At 45.4% G+C, this 15,265-nt stretch overlaps 1 protein-coding gene across 1 annotated transcript; it reads left to right on the top strand.

Moving 5' to 3' along the window:
* The first annotated feature begins 9,292 nt into the window (after positions 1-9,292).
* On the top strand, positions 9,293-14,386 carry LOC119950108 (olfactory receptor 52E8-like). The gene is made up of 2 exons (XM_038772107.1): positions 9,293-9,300; positions 13,444-14,386. Exons 1-2 carry the CDS (start codon positions 9,293-9,295, stop codon positions 14,384-14,386), a joined length of 951 nt encoding a protein of 316 aa, XP_038628035.1.
* The last annotated feature ends 879 nt before the right edge of the window (positions 14,387-15,265 follow it).

Below are 15,265 nucleotides of genomic sequence, written 5' to 3'. Positions count from 1 at the left end.
GTGTGCCCTTGGGCAAGTCACTTCATTTCTATGGACCTCAGATGCCTCATCTGTAAAATGGGGATTGAGATTGTGATCCCCGCAACATCGCCAAGATCCGCCCTTCCCTCTCCATCCAAACCACTACCTTACTGGTTCCATCTCTCATCCTATCCCGACTGAATTACTGCATCAACCTCCTCTCTGATATCCCATCTTTCTGTCTCTCCCCACTTCAGTCTATACTACATGCTTCTGCCCGGATAATCTCTGTGCAGAAACGCTCTGGGAATGTTACTCCCCTCCTCAAAAATCTCCAGTGTCTACCAGTCAACCTACGCATCAAGCAAAAACTCCTCACTCTTGGCTTCAAGGCTCTCCATCACCTCACCCTCTCCTACTTCACCTCCCTTCTCTCCTTCTACAGCCCAGTCTGCACTCTCCGCTCCTCTGCCGCTAACCTCCTCACTGTGCCTTGTTCTCGTCTGTCCCACCATTGACCCCTGGCCCACGTCCTTCCCCTGGCCTTGAATGCCCTCCCTCTGCACATCTGCCAGGCTAGCTCTCTTCCTCCCTTCAAAGCCCTACTGAGAGCTCACCTCCTCCAGGAGGCCTTCGCAGACTGAGCCCCCTTTTTCCTCTCCTCTTCCCCAACCCCACCGCACTACCTCCTTCCCTGCACAGCACCTGTATATATGTTTGTACAGATTTATTACTCTATTTATTTTTATTTACTTTCATGTTACTTGTACATATTTACTATTCTATTTATTTTGTGAGTGATGTGCATCTAGCATTACTTCTATTTATTCTGATGACTTGACACCAGACCACATATTTTGTTTTGTTGTCTGTCTCCCCCTTCTAGACTGCGAGCCCATTGTTGGGTAGGGACCTTCTCTATATGTTGCCAACTTGTATTTCCCAAGTGCTTAGTACAGTGCTCTGCACACAGTAAGCACTCAATAAATATGATTGAATGAATGAATGAATGAATGAATAGGCACTGTGTCCCACCCCAGAGCATAGTACAGTGCCTGGCACATAGTAAATGCTTAACAAATACCACAGCTATTATTATTATAGCTAGCCTAGCTGGTTTTGTTTGGTTTGTGGTTTTCCTCCTAGCAGCTTGATATCAAGTGAAGTGATGTGGGCCTATCTCTGGAGATCTTTATGGAAAGAACTGTAAGTGCTCTTACTGTTCTGGTAGGGGACAAAATACAAATTAAAACACTGAGAAAGCAGGTTAGAATTCAACAAATCCAGAAGAGATCAGAATGAATCCTACCAGCACCATGGGCAGCTTTGTCCTGGCAGGGAGGACAGCTGAGTGGAGAACTGGAATCAAGGAATAGTTTTTCTCCCCTTCTTGCCTGGGAAGTTGTTACTTTGCCATTGCTCTCTTGGGCTCTGAGAAAATAATTGAGTTAACCAAACTCCCTGCCCAAATGGGCTCTGATTTCTTAATGATTCATTCATTCAATGATAATGATGGGGTTGTTTTGTTAAGTGATTACTTTGTGCCAAGAACCATCAGGAGCAGCATGGCTCAGTGGAAAGAACATGGGCTTTGGAGTCAGAAGTCATGGGTTCAGATCCCGGCTCCACCAACTGTCAGCTATGCATCTGTATATATGTATACATGTTTGCGTATTACTCTATTTTATCTGTACATATTTATTCTATTCATTTTATTTTGTTAATATGTTTTGTTGTCTGTCTGCCCCTTCTAGACTGTGAGCCCGCTGTTGGGTAGGGACCGTCTCTAGATGCTGCCGACTTGGACTTCCCAAGTGCTTAGTACAGTGCTCTGCACACAGTAAGCGCTCAATAAATACGATTAAATGAATGAATGAATGAATGAATAATAACAATAAGAATAACAAAAATAACAATAATAGCATTTAAGTGATTACTTTGCGTGAGGCATTTCACTAAGCACTGGTATAGATATACGGTAAGTAGGTTGAACACAGGCCCTGCTCAGTGCATTGCTTAAAGTCTAAATTGGAGGGGGAATAACTGTTGAAATCCCTTTTTCCAAAAGAGGAACCTGGGGGACAGGGAAAATAAGTGATTTTCACAAGTTCACGCAGCAAGTGTCACAAATGAGATTAGATTCTCACTCTCCAATAGGCCACATTACTTTTTTGAGTGGAAGGCACTTCTTCAGAGGAGCCAGCCAAGAAATGAGGAGGCCAGGAGTGATGTTTGGTGTATGGTCCAGAGCTCCTTGGGTTATACCAGGAAGAACATGCAATTATCTTTTGTGTAAATGGTTTTTTCTGGAAAATATTCGGATTTTTGAGTTGTAAAATCATCCTGTTGGCTGTTTCTTGAATTTATCAACACTAAAGTGTACTTGTCAATATTATCAATAAATAAATACTAATGTTTGAGTCTCTGTAACTGGAGATTACTCCTCTACATGGCTAGGTAAGTAGTTAACCAATCGAAAGCATTTATTGAGCACTTACTGAGCCCTTACTGTTCTGTACTTACTGTACTAAACACTGCCCAGGGTTTGGAAGGAAAAGCCATTAGCCATCTTGCCGGCCTGAAGGTCTGGATAGAAGCACAATATATGGCACCGATTGCGGTTGAGGCGCTGCCTCTGAGGTAAGGATTGAATCGATATCAGGCAGTGTGGTCAGTCTTTTCTTTTGTTTTGGGGTGAGTGAAAGTAGCTGGGGAGTTTCTGTGGAAATTCGGGGAGTAGGGAGAAATCATTTGGAGTTAGGAGTACATATGAAACAGAGTGCAATACATTGCCAGTTTGGGCAGGCTGAGCTCTGACAGTTTATAAACCTAAGAATGTCGGACACTGGCATAGGATGTGTGAGCAGGAGCATGCATTTGTGACCAGAATTGATTTTATGCCCTTTGGATCTAGTTTTGAGGTAATTTTATTACGTGATTACTAAGGCATGTACTAAGTGCTTACCATTTGTAAACCCGGGGGTAAATACAAGTTTATGAGAAAAGACCCAGTCTTTGTCCCTCAAAGGCATAACACTTGCATGCCTCACATTATAGTATAATAACAATGGTATTTGTTAAGCGCTTACTGTGTGTCAAGCACTGTTCAAAGCGCTGGAGTAGATACAAGATAATCAGATTGTCCCATGTGGGTCTCACAGTCTTAATCCCCATTTTGCAGATGAGGTAACTGAGGCCCAGTGAAGTTAAGTGATTTCCCCAAGGTCACAGAGCAGGCAAGTGATGGAGCCGGGATTAGAACCCATGGCCTTCTGACTCCCAGGCCTGTGTGCTCTAACCACTACACCATGCTGGAACGTGAGATACAGAGAGGTTAAATAACTGTTGCAAGGTCACACAGTTGGCCAGGCCAAGATGGGACACAAACCTGGGTCTCCTAACTCTCAGTCTTGGGCTATTTCCGTTCAGTCTTGCCAGCTCCGTACGCTTCTTAGATGCTGAACATATTCATTATTATTTTTACATTTGTTATATTAATAATAATAATGTTGGTATTTGTTAAGTGCTTACTCTGTGCAAAGCACTGTTCTAAGCACTGGGGTAGATACAAGGTAATCAGGTTGTCCCACGAGGGGCTCACAGTCTTCACCCCCATTTTACAGATGAGGGAACTGAGGCCCAGAGAAGTAAAGTGACTTGCCCAAAGTCACACAGCTGACAAGTGGTGGAGTCAGGATTTGAACCCACGACCTCTGACTCCAAAGCCCGTGCTCTTTCCACTGAGCCATGCTGCTTCCCTGAGTAGCTATGTGGTTACTACATGCCAAGCCCTGTGGTAGTTACAATATCATCCCATCAGACACAGTCCTTGTATCTCCTGGGACTCCCAGTCTAAGGTAGGAGAAGAGATAATCATTTAATCCCCATTTTACAGATGAGAAAACTGAGGCACAGATAAATCAAGTCAAGCCAAGTCAAGAATCTCAAGGCAAATGTCAGACTGAGGTTTAGAACCCAGCACTGTTCTAAGTGCTGGGGAGGATACAAGTTGATCAGGTTGTCACACGTTGGGCTCACAGTTTTAATCCCCATTTTACAGATGAGGTAACTGAGGCACAGAGAAATTAAGTGGCTTGCCTAGAGTCACATAGCTGGCAAGCTGCGGAGCAGGGATTTGAACCCATGACCTCTGACTCCAAAGCCCGTAGATCATAGTTTCTAATCTTAGCTCTGCCTCCTGTCTGCTGTGTGCCCTCGGGCAAGTCACTTCATTTCTCTGGACCTCAGCTACTTCATCTTTAAAATGGGGATTGAGACTGTAAGCCATGCATAGGATAAGCACTGTGTCCCTCTCCAGAGCATAGTACAGTGACTCACACATAGTAAATGTGCAACAAATGCCACAGTTATTATTATTATGCCTCGCTGGTTTTGTTTGGTTTGTGTTTTTCCCCCTAGCAACTGGACATCAAGTGAAGTGATGACGGAGGTGGGAGGGTGCTCTATCTCTGGAGATCTTTATGGAAAGAACTGTAAGTGCTCTTACTATTCTGGTAGAGGACAATTAGAATACAAATTAAAACACTGAGAAATAGGGTTAAAATTCAACAAATCCAGAAAAGATCAGACTGGATCCTACAAGCACCATGGGCTGCTTTGTCCTGGGAGGGAGGACAACTGGGTGGAGAACTAGAATCAGAGAATGGTTTTTCTCCCCTCCTTGCTTGGGAAGTTACTTTGCCATTGTTCTCTTGGGCTCTGAGAAAATAATTAAGTTCACCAAACCCCCTGCCCCAGTGGGTTCTGATTTCTTACTGATAATGATGGGGTTTTTTGTTAAGTGATTACTTTGTGCCAAAAACCGTTCTAAGATAATCAAGCTGTACACAGTCTCTATTCCACATGGGGCTCACAATTTTAGGAGATGGAGAACTGGTACTGATTTCTCACTTTACAGCTGAGGAAACTGAAGCAAGAAGGGGAGTGACTTGACAGAAGTCATGCAGGAGACAGATGTCCTGGTTTCTAATAACCTGCTCTGTCAGTGGCTTGCTGTGTGACCTTGGGCAAGTCACGTAATGTCTCTGTGCCTTAGTTTCCTCAACTCTAAAAAATGGGTACTCTGTTCTCTCTCCTACTTAGCCTTTGAACCCCATATGGGACATGTACCTTATCTGACTTGACTTGCATCTACCCTGTGTTTAGAGCAGTATGTGGTGCATAGTAAGTGCTTAACAAAGAGAACAATAACAATAATAATCATAATATGAAGCCAGGATTAGCTCTGACTCTCAGGCCCATGCATTGTCCACTAAGCCATGCCCCTTCTCCCTCATCATCATCACCACCATCAGCAGCACTGACTGACAGATCTTCTGTGTACGTGTCATATGCTTGGGAGCATACAATGAAAATAGAAGGTATGGTCCCTGTCTCTAAGGAGCGCACAATCAAATGGAGAAGACAGGCAGACACTGATATTATATCATGTAGTGGAAACAAGAGGGCAATATAGTTCTAAATTGTATTGTCTTGTCTTATGCTGTCGAGTCGTTTCTGAGTCATAGCGACCCCACAGACACATCTCTCCCAGAACTCACCGCTCTCCATCTGCAATCATTCTGGTAGTGTATCCATAGAGGTTCCTTGGTAAAAATATGTAATAGTTTACCATTGCTGCTTTCCACACGGTAAAGTCGAGTCTCTGCCCTAGACTCTCTCCCAAGCTGCTGCTGACCAGCACGAGTGACTTTTGACTTGTAGCAGATTGCCTTCCACTTGCTAGCCACTGCCCAAGCTAGGAACGGAATGGTTAGGCCTCTGCCAGACTGACCTTCCCCTAGCAGAGATTGGTAGTGTTGGAAACTCTCCAGATGCAGTTCTAAATTGGCAACCAAAAAGAAAGCAAAAAACGAATACATAAGTGAAATAAATAATCTGGTATCCGCTAAAGTTCTTAGGTTCATTCATTCATTCAATCATATTTATTGAACGCTTACTGTGTGCAGAGCACTGTAGTAGGAGCTTGAGAAGTACAATTCAGCAATAAAGGGAGACAATCCCTGCCCACACCGGGGAAGCAGAGAGACAGACATCAAAATAAGTAAACAGGCATTAGCATAAATAAATAGAATTCTAGCTATGTACACATAAAAACAACTAAACAGACTGAGGGTGGTGGGAATTAGTTATCAGTATCTGCCTGGCATTCAATGCCCTCTCACTCAAGATGGCCATTGGATATAGTAGTAGTAGTAGTAGTTGTCATCCTAGTAGTGTTTACTAAGCAGTGGGTAAGAATACACAAATGGGAATTAGATATGGTCCTAGTTTTCCAGGAGGCTCAGGTCCAAATGTGGGGAGAAAGGACTAGAAACAGACACATCAGGAAAGATGCAACATTCTGTGATATGCACACAGAGCAAGGTAAGTACCTGCCATCCCCCCAGCGTATTCTCCCTTCCCATCAGTTGGGCCTGGCTTAATGGGAGTCAGGACCAGGGTTCAGAAGGCCAGTATTTTCCTTAGAAGGCCACCCATATAAAGGCTTAAACTGGAAAGGGATGAGGAACCAAAGCACCCAGGAGATAAGGAGATAAACCCAGAAGGAGCAGGGTGATTGGGAGTCACCAGAAGCCAAAGAGTTAAGATGTAGGTTTTTCCAGGGTCTTTGGGAGCAGCCAGGGTCTCCTTGTAGAGATCCAGGGGAGGCAGGTTGCAAGGGAAAAGGTCAGAGTAGCTCAATCCAACCTAGAGATGGCTCACCAATTCAGAGGAATGGGGTTAGGGATCCAGGGACTCTTCTGCCCTGCTATTGCAGGTTCCAGGGAGCTCTTAGGGGAGGCAGCTCCCAAGGGGCTCAGGTGCAATAAACATCCCTCTCTTCTCTGGGCCATACAGGCATTACATTCAGGCCAATGCTCCTTGTCTGGAGAGCCCCATCCCTGCCAGACGATTGCTGGAGCGGCAGCTGAGACATGTGAGTCTGCTTGGGCTGGGCTGGGAACAAGAAGGGGGAACTGCTGAGATAGACACTGGATGAGGGAAGGAGAAAGTTCTACTGCTACCAAGCTCCACAATACCCCATCCTGGCCGTACAAAGGAAACACTGGGCTACAGCTCCAAGAGGAGTGATAAGGAGAGGGTGCAGAGGGGGCAGGGGTGGGGTATCTCCATTTCAGCCTTGGTGATGGATGGGGGACAATGTGACCCTCCAAGGCAGCACAGAGAGTCTTCTCCAGGCATCTCAGAAGAGAAAATATCATTGTTCAGTGTGAGGACATGTGTACTCTGGGTACAGGGGCATATAGGCAATGTGGATGCTCTTACATAGGGCAATTCAGACTCCCAGAGAGCTTTTGCCTCTTCAGCCGTCAATCATTCTGGTCCCAACCCTGATTTAGATTTGATTCCCAGCCCTTGTGAGGAGAGATGCTCAATGTTTTTGCCCCGTGGTGATGCACCCTTGGTGAATAAGGTCCTTGTAGTCACACTCCTGGGTCTGCAATTCATCAGTCGATCAGTGGCATTTATTGAGCACTATCTGTGTGAAGAGCACATACTAAGCACTTAGGATAGCACATTATAACAAGAGTCGGTAAACACGTTTCATGACCACCAGGAGCTTATAGTCTAGAAGTCTAAATTAATATTATTTATTTAATAGGAATAAATAAATTATGGATATGTACCAAAGGGCTGTACATTAATATTAATATCATTTATTTAATAGGAATAAATAAATTATGGATATGTACCAAAGGGCTGTGGGGCTGTAGGTGGGATAAATACAGGGTGTAAATCTAAGTGCAAGGGTGATGCATGGAGATTCATTCAAGGATAGCGGTAGCAGGGCAGGTGGGATAGCTCAGTCTGAGAGCCTAGGCATCAGTTCGAAAAAGGGGCATAAATCTTGGGTGTAGTGAGTGTGTTCCTGGTACATGGTACATTAAATGATGGAATTGGTATTAAGATCCTCTCAATTTTACTAATTCTTCTCTTTACCAATGGCAGCACCTGTCGAAGTTTTCTAATCTACCTCTTTGTATCCAGATCTTCCCCAATCCTTTATTTGAGAACGAACCCCCTCCTGATGGCCTCAGTTTCTCCATCTGTCATCTCCCACCTCTATGTCATGTAGGTTATTATTATTATTATTATTATTATTAATAATAATAATAATGATAATAATAATAATAATGGTATTTGTTATGCACTAACTTTGTGCCAGGCACTGTACTAAGTGCTTGGGTGGGTACAAGCCAAATGGGTTGGACACAGTCCCTGTCCCAGATGGGGCTCACAGTCTCAACCCCCATTTCACAGTTGTGGTTACCGAGGCACGGGGAAGTGAAGTGACTTGCCCAAGATAACACAGCAGACAAGTGGTGGAGCTGGGATTAGAACCTATGATCTTGTGACTCCAAAGTCCTTGCTCTAACCACCATTCCTGACTGCTTCCTTACACCATGCTACTTCTGAAGTTTGAGACTAGTAATTCTTCATCTTCAAAATACTTGTTGAATCCACTCTGTTTCCATGTACATATTACAGTTCATTATTAAAGAGTTACTCAGGTGACATGCTAGCTTGGTGGATGGGCAGAGGGAGGGCATTCCAGGCCAGGGGGATGACGTGGGCCGGGGGTTGACGGCGGGACAGGCGAGAACGAGGCACGGTGAGGAGATTAGTGGCAGAGGAGCGGAGGGTGCAGGCTGGGCTGTAGAAAGAGAGAAGGGAGGTGAGGTAGGAGGGGGCGAGGTGATGGAAAGCCTTGAAGCCAAGGGTGAGGAGTTTCTGCCTGATGCACAGATTGATTGGTTGCCACTGGAGATTTTTGAATCATTTCTACAAACTCTGTTGTATCTACCAAGTGCTTAGTACAGTGCTTTGTCCACAGTAATTGCTCAATAAATGCCATGGATTTGACTGATTTCTCTGGAGAATAAAAAAATATATAGTGTGTACAGAACATGGAGTTATTTACATGCAAAAGCTTATCAATTTTGTGTTACAGCAAAGAATCCCTCTACAGTATAGTAGGATATAGCAGTGTATCCTGTTACAACCTTCATCTAAATTGAGACTATTATTCCATTAAATGGCATTGTGTCTGTTGGCTCCTCTCTTAGGTTAAGGTTGGCAGCCATCTCACTCCCTGACAATGTGCTGGTACTTATGGATGTCTCCCTGAATAACTTTTCTAGCTGGCGCATCCAAGTCCTAGTATTACTTGACACCTAAATCTGGGATTCTCCTATCATGTCCTACTCCTGTGGTCAGCCAGCTGGGTGACCCTCTGGGATATATTGTGAGGCTGCACATACGTGATTCATCCTGATTCTACTATACTATACTATAGAGAAGCACGATGGTGTAGTGGATAAATCACAAGCCTGGGAGTCAAAAGGTCATGGGTTCTCATCCCAGATCCACCACTTGTCTGCTGCATGACCTTGGGCAAGTGACTTCACTTCTCTGTGCCTCAGTTTCCTCATATGTAAAATGAGGATTGAGACTGTGAGCCCCACGTGGGACAGGGACTGTGTCCAACCCAATTTTTTATGTTCTCCCCAGCACATAGCACAGTCTCTGGCACATAGTAAACACTTAAGAAATGTCATAATAATGATAATAGTAATAATAATAATGACACTCCCAGATATCTTTACATAGCTTTCCACTGTGGTGACAGAACTAGTGATAATTCAGGGTTGTCATGTCCAGGCAAGGGACAGAAAAATCTGTGGACAACAGAGCTATGGGGAAATGCAGTTCTGATGCATGGCTGATTTTGGTTCTTCCCTCTTTCCTAGTATTAGCCAGATCATAATAATAATAATAATCGGCTCCCCCCCACCCCCCGGCTACATCAGCCATGATGAAGGCGGCCAGCTGACCAAGAAGCTGAAGCAGTGCCCCAACGCCCTGTTGCTCTTCGATGAGGTGGACAAAGCGCACCCTGACGTCCTCACCATCATGCTGCAGCTGTTTGATGAGGTCAGGAAGGGGCTGGCCCAGAACAGGAGGGCCCGGGGCCGGAAGTCATAGCCACGCTGCTTTGCAGCTAAAATACGCCTGCCTTGGCCATGGCAACCAAGCCGGACTGTTCCGTGATAATAATAACGATGGTACTTGTTAAGCGCTTAGATGTGCCAAACACTGTTCCATGGATTCTGGATTCTAGAAAAGCGGCGAAATGGCTGTACAGTCCTGTAGGGCTCACTTCATAATAATGATTAAGTGTTTCTGCTAAGCACTTACTGTGGGTCAAGCACTGAACTAAGCTCTGGGGTAGATATTATCAGAGGGTCAGACACAGTCCCTGTCCTACCTGGGGCTCACAGTCCAAGAGGGGGGAACAAAAGGTACTGAATCCCCATTTTGCAGATGAGGAAACTGAGACTCAGACAAATGAAGCGACTTGCCCAAGGTCGTGGCTCAGTGGAAAGAGCCCGGGCTTTGGAGTCAGAGGTCATGGGTTCAAATCCCGGCTCCGCCAGTTGTCAGCTGTGTGACTTTGGGCAAGTCACTTCACTTCTCTGGGCCTCAGTGACCTCATCTGGAAAATGGGGGTGAAGACTGTGATCCCCAGGTGGGACAACCTGACTACCTTGTACCCTCCCCAGCGCTTAGAACAGTGCTTTGCACATAGTAAGCGCTTAACAGATGCCATCATCATTATTATTATTATTATAAGATCACAGAACAGGAAAGGAGGGGAGCTGAGATTAGCACCCAGGTCTTCTGACTCCCAGGCCCGGGGTCTTCCCACTTGGCCCTGTTGCATCTCTGAAAGCTTCCCATTGTAGAGTCGCCATGGGCCAACTTTCCCGTGGACTGGAGGGTATCCTGGGTTCGGCCCAGTTACCAAATCAGTGAAGTTTCATTCATTCATTCATTCAATCATATTTATTGAGTGCTTACTGTGTGCAGAGCACTGTACTAAGCGCTTGGAAAGTACAATTCAGCAACAGATAGAGACAATCCCTACCCAACAACAGGCTCACAGTCTAGAAGGGGGAGACAGACAACAAAACAAGTAGAAAGGCAGATTCCCTTCCGGTGTAAGGGTGGGTGAGCCCTGGTTAGAACCTGCACAGAGGGACTGATGTTGGTCATTGGGGTTTACCCAGGGCCACCCTCATTCTGTGGTCCCAGAGGTTAGGTGTGTCCCCGCTGGGGTCCGGGGAGCTACCACTGACTTGGCGGGATGGGGGTGCAGCATGCTGGGGGAATGCCTGTATAAATGCGACCATCTGCAGGACCCATCATTTTTTTTTCCTTATGGTATTTGTTAAGCATCTATTATGTTCTAAGCACTGGGGTAGATACAAGCTAATGGGGTTGGACACAATCCCCACCCCATATGGGGCTCATAATCTTAATCCCCATTTTATAGATGAGGTAAACTGAGGCATAAAGAAGCAAAGTGACCTACCCAAGGTCACACAGCAGACAAGTGGAACTGCCGGGATTAAAGCTCAGGTCCTTGTGATTCCCGGGCCCATGCTCTATCCACTAGGCCACGCTGCTTCTCTGCTTCTCATCTGTGGCCAGAGCACCTCAGCAGAGGGCCGATGATGGTCCGAAGCCCTCGAGCTCAACAGACGGTTGCCAAGGTAGCCCCTGGACTCTTAGACACCAGTCCCGTTAGCCAACTATTTTTCATGATTCCCGCTGGGCCTCTCCATGCCAAGGAACCCCGTGGGTGTGTCAGTGCTTAGAAACTCACAATGCTGATAGTGGAGCCCCTGCAGGCATCCGCCTACTTGAAGAGCCAAAAAGAGAACCCAGGCCTCTAGTAACCTATTTTTCCCACTGGGCCAACGGCAAAGGCCGTTTAATTGCAAGGTGTTTCTCGGTGGTCCACGAGTGGTTTATCTCCTTGGATTATCCTTGGCTGATTTCCCAACTCTTCCCAGCTGTCCTCTCTCTAACCTTCCATGCTGTGCCAGCTTTCACCAAAATGGTGGTTGGATCGTGTCAGCCTTACATAGGGGTAGATACAAGCTAATGGGGTTGGACACAATCCCCGCCCCATATGGGGCTCATAATCTTAATCCCCATTTTATAGATGAGGTAAACTGAGGCATAAAGAAGCAAAGTGACACCTTTACTTCACCCTTACACCCATATCCTTGGAGCAGTTCCTCTCTCCCTATTTCGAGTGGACGAGCTCTCCCTGTATTTATAATGTTCTCACTTGTTCTAGATTATCTCTGCCTATCCCCTCCCTCTCTCCTCCATTAGCTCCTCCTTTCCCACTGCTTTGAAGCATGCCCAGGCCTCCCCTATCTCCTAAAGAAACCCTCCCTTGACCTCCCGGCTGCCTCCATTTCCACTCCTCCAACTCCCTCCTCAACACCCTGCAGTCTGGCTTCCGCCCCCTCCCTTCCACAAAAACGACCCTCTTTAAGGCCACTAGCAACCTCCTTCTTGCCAAATCCAGTGGCTACTGCCCCGTCCTAATCCTCCCAGACCTTTCTGTTGCTTTCAACAATGTCGACCACCCCCTTCTCCCGGAAAAACTATCTAACTGTGGCTTTGCTGACACTGTCCTCTCCTGATTCTCTGATGGGCAAGTCACTTAACTTCTCTGAGCCTCAGTTACCTCATCTGTAAAATGGGGATTGACTGTGATGCCCACGTGGGACAACCTGATCATTTTATATCCCCTCCAGCGCTTAGAACAGTGCTTTGCACATAGTAAGCGCTTAACAAATGCCATCATTATTATTATTAATAATAATAATGATGATAATGGTATTTTTAAAGCAGCTACTATGTGCCAAGAACTGTTCTATGTGCTGGGGTAGATGAAAGGTAATCACATTGTCCAACTTGGGGCTCACAGTTCTAATCCCTGTTTTACAGATGAGTTAACTAAGGCACAGAGAAGTGAAGTGACTTGCCCAAAGTCACACAGCTAATAAGTGGCGGAGCCGGGATTAGAATCCATAACCTCTGACTCCCAAACCCGTTCACTTTCCACTAAGCCATGCAGCTTTGTTCAGGAATTGTTTCAATTCTTTAGAGAATCTGGGTTCCAGAAGGGGGACAAAGAGGAGAACATTTCTTTCAATGACTGCACTCTGAGCTTAGACTTTAGATTTTGTACTCTCCCAAGCATTTAGTACAGTGTTCTGAACTCAGTAAATATTCAATTAATACCACTGATGATTGACTGACTGATTGACTCATTGATTCATTGACTGGAAAATCCTATTTGGTCTGCTGGCCCAGGATTAGTGCAAGGATCATGATGGAGTGATTCAGTTGGGATTCCACAAAGACGATGTTGTCTGGTTCATTCTTGGCCAAGCATCATTATTGTTATAGTTCAATGAAGGATTTGTTTCTGGATTGATGTAGCAACTTTCCTAAAGAGAAACCAAGAAAAACAAATGGATTCTACTTGGATAGGTAAGCAATAACATATTTTCTTTAGGTCTTTCCAGAACCCATGATAAGTGACATAAGGAGGATGGAGTCTCTTCCAGTAATCCCCATGGCCAACAGCAATCACAACAACACCCAGTACCATCCCTCCTCCTTCCTCCTGCTGGGGGTGCCGGGGCTGGAAGCTGCACACTTCTGGATGGGCTTCCCCTTCTGCACCGTGTACCTGATTGCGCTCATGGGGAACTGCACCATCCTGTTTGTGATTAAGATCGAGCGGAGCCTCCACCAGCCCATGTTCTACTTCCTAGCCATGCTGGCCACCATTGACCTCGGCTTGTCCACGGCCACTATCCCCAAGATGCTGGGCATCTTCTGGCTCCACCTACGGGAGATCAGCTTTGAGTGCTGCCTCACCCAGATGTTCTCCATCCACATGTTCACTGGCATGGAGAGCACTGTGCTCGTGGCCATGGGCTACGACCGCTACGTAGCCATCTGTAAGCCCCTTCAGTACTGCACCATCCTCACCAATAAATCCATTAGGGTTATCCTAGGGTTAGCTGTCCTGAGGAATTTTTCTCTGATGATTCCAATGGTGTTTTTTCTCTTGAAGTTGCCCTACTGCGGCCACCGAATTATCCCCCACACCTATTGTGAGCACATGGGCATTGCCCGGTTAGCATGTGCAAGTATAAAACTTGACATCATTTATGGTCTATGTGTCATCTGCCTAGTTTTTTTGGATATAGTGCTGATCGCCATCTCCTACATCAGGATTCTCTACACTGTCTTCAGACTCCCCTCCCAGGACGCACGACTCAAAGCCATAAACACTTGCATCTCCCACATCTGTGTCATTCTGGCCTTCTTCATCCCGGTCCTCTTCTCCGTCCTCACCCATCGCTTTGGACACAACAAAATCCCCGGCTACATCCACATCCTCCTGGCCAACCTGTACATTGTTGTTCCTCCCGCCCTCAACCCCATCGTCTATGGGGTGAGAACCAAGCAGATCCGTGAAAGTGTATCCAGCATTTTCACAAAGAAGCAGTCATTCTGATCGGAACAACTGGAAGAAAGTCCATCTGATCATTTCCTGCTGGTTCCCATAATGCAAATAGAAGCTAATAATATAATTGGGGACTGGCACCAGGTAACTAATTTTTTGTTTTAGATGAAGGCACTGCTAATAGTGAAGTACTTTCCATGGAATAGAATTTGTTCCATGAAAAAAACTATGTTTGCAAAGTCATCATGAAGGAAGGTGGCAGATCAGCCATCTCATATCAAATTTGCAATGATAGCATTTTCTTAGTCTTGAGTCTGTGCCATAGAATTTTCTCACAATGAACACATCCACAGTTTTAGTAACTGATCACTCCCAACCTTACACCCTACTTTTTGCGGTATTTCCTGCCACATTGCAAGTCATTTACTGTCACTACTGAGCAACTTGAAAACATACCTTAAAACCTGTCATGGAATCAATTATTATTCAGCTGTCTAACCCAGTGTTGTGGTAGAAAAGTCAGCAGCCTTACCAAGTTTCTGTCCCCTTCCCTAAAGAAGGATAAAGATACCAGAACACAAGACAAAAAGATATCTCTCTTTTATTAAATAAAAGACTTTCCCTGAACTAAAGATAGGCTTGAAAATTAGCTAAAAGAATTAATCAACAATGAGCATTGAGAAAATGTAAATGGTATAAATTCTAAGTAAGATGAGCAACAGCCAAAAGGATCATAAAATAAAATCCAGGAACATAAAGCAATATTTCTCTACCCAAGGCTCCAAACTCAACTCAATTTTCACAGTCTTGGGAATCCAACACAGATTTCTCTGCCCATCCAGTTTCAGAGGATGCTCTTTCTCTCAGCTCTGCCCAGTCAAGAGCAGAAGCTTCTCATTTGCCTCCATTTCATCCTTTCTCTAATCCTGA

The sequence above is a fragment of the Tachyglossus aculeatus genome, chromosome 2 (assembly GCF_015852505.1).
Source record: "Tachyglossus aculeatus isolate mTacAcu1 chromosome 2, mTacAcu1.pri, whole genome shotgun sequence".
Lineage (NCBI taxonomy): Eukaryota > Metazoa > Chordata > Mammalia > Monotremata > Tachyglossidae > Tachyglossus > Tachyglossus aculeatus.
This window is presented reverse-complemented; position numbering and strand designations above follow the sequence as displayed.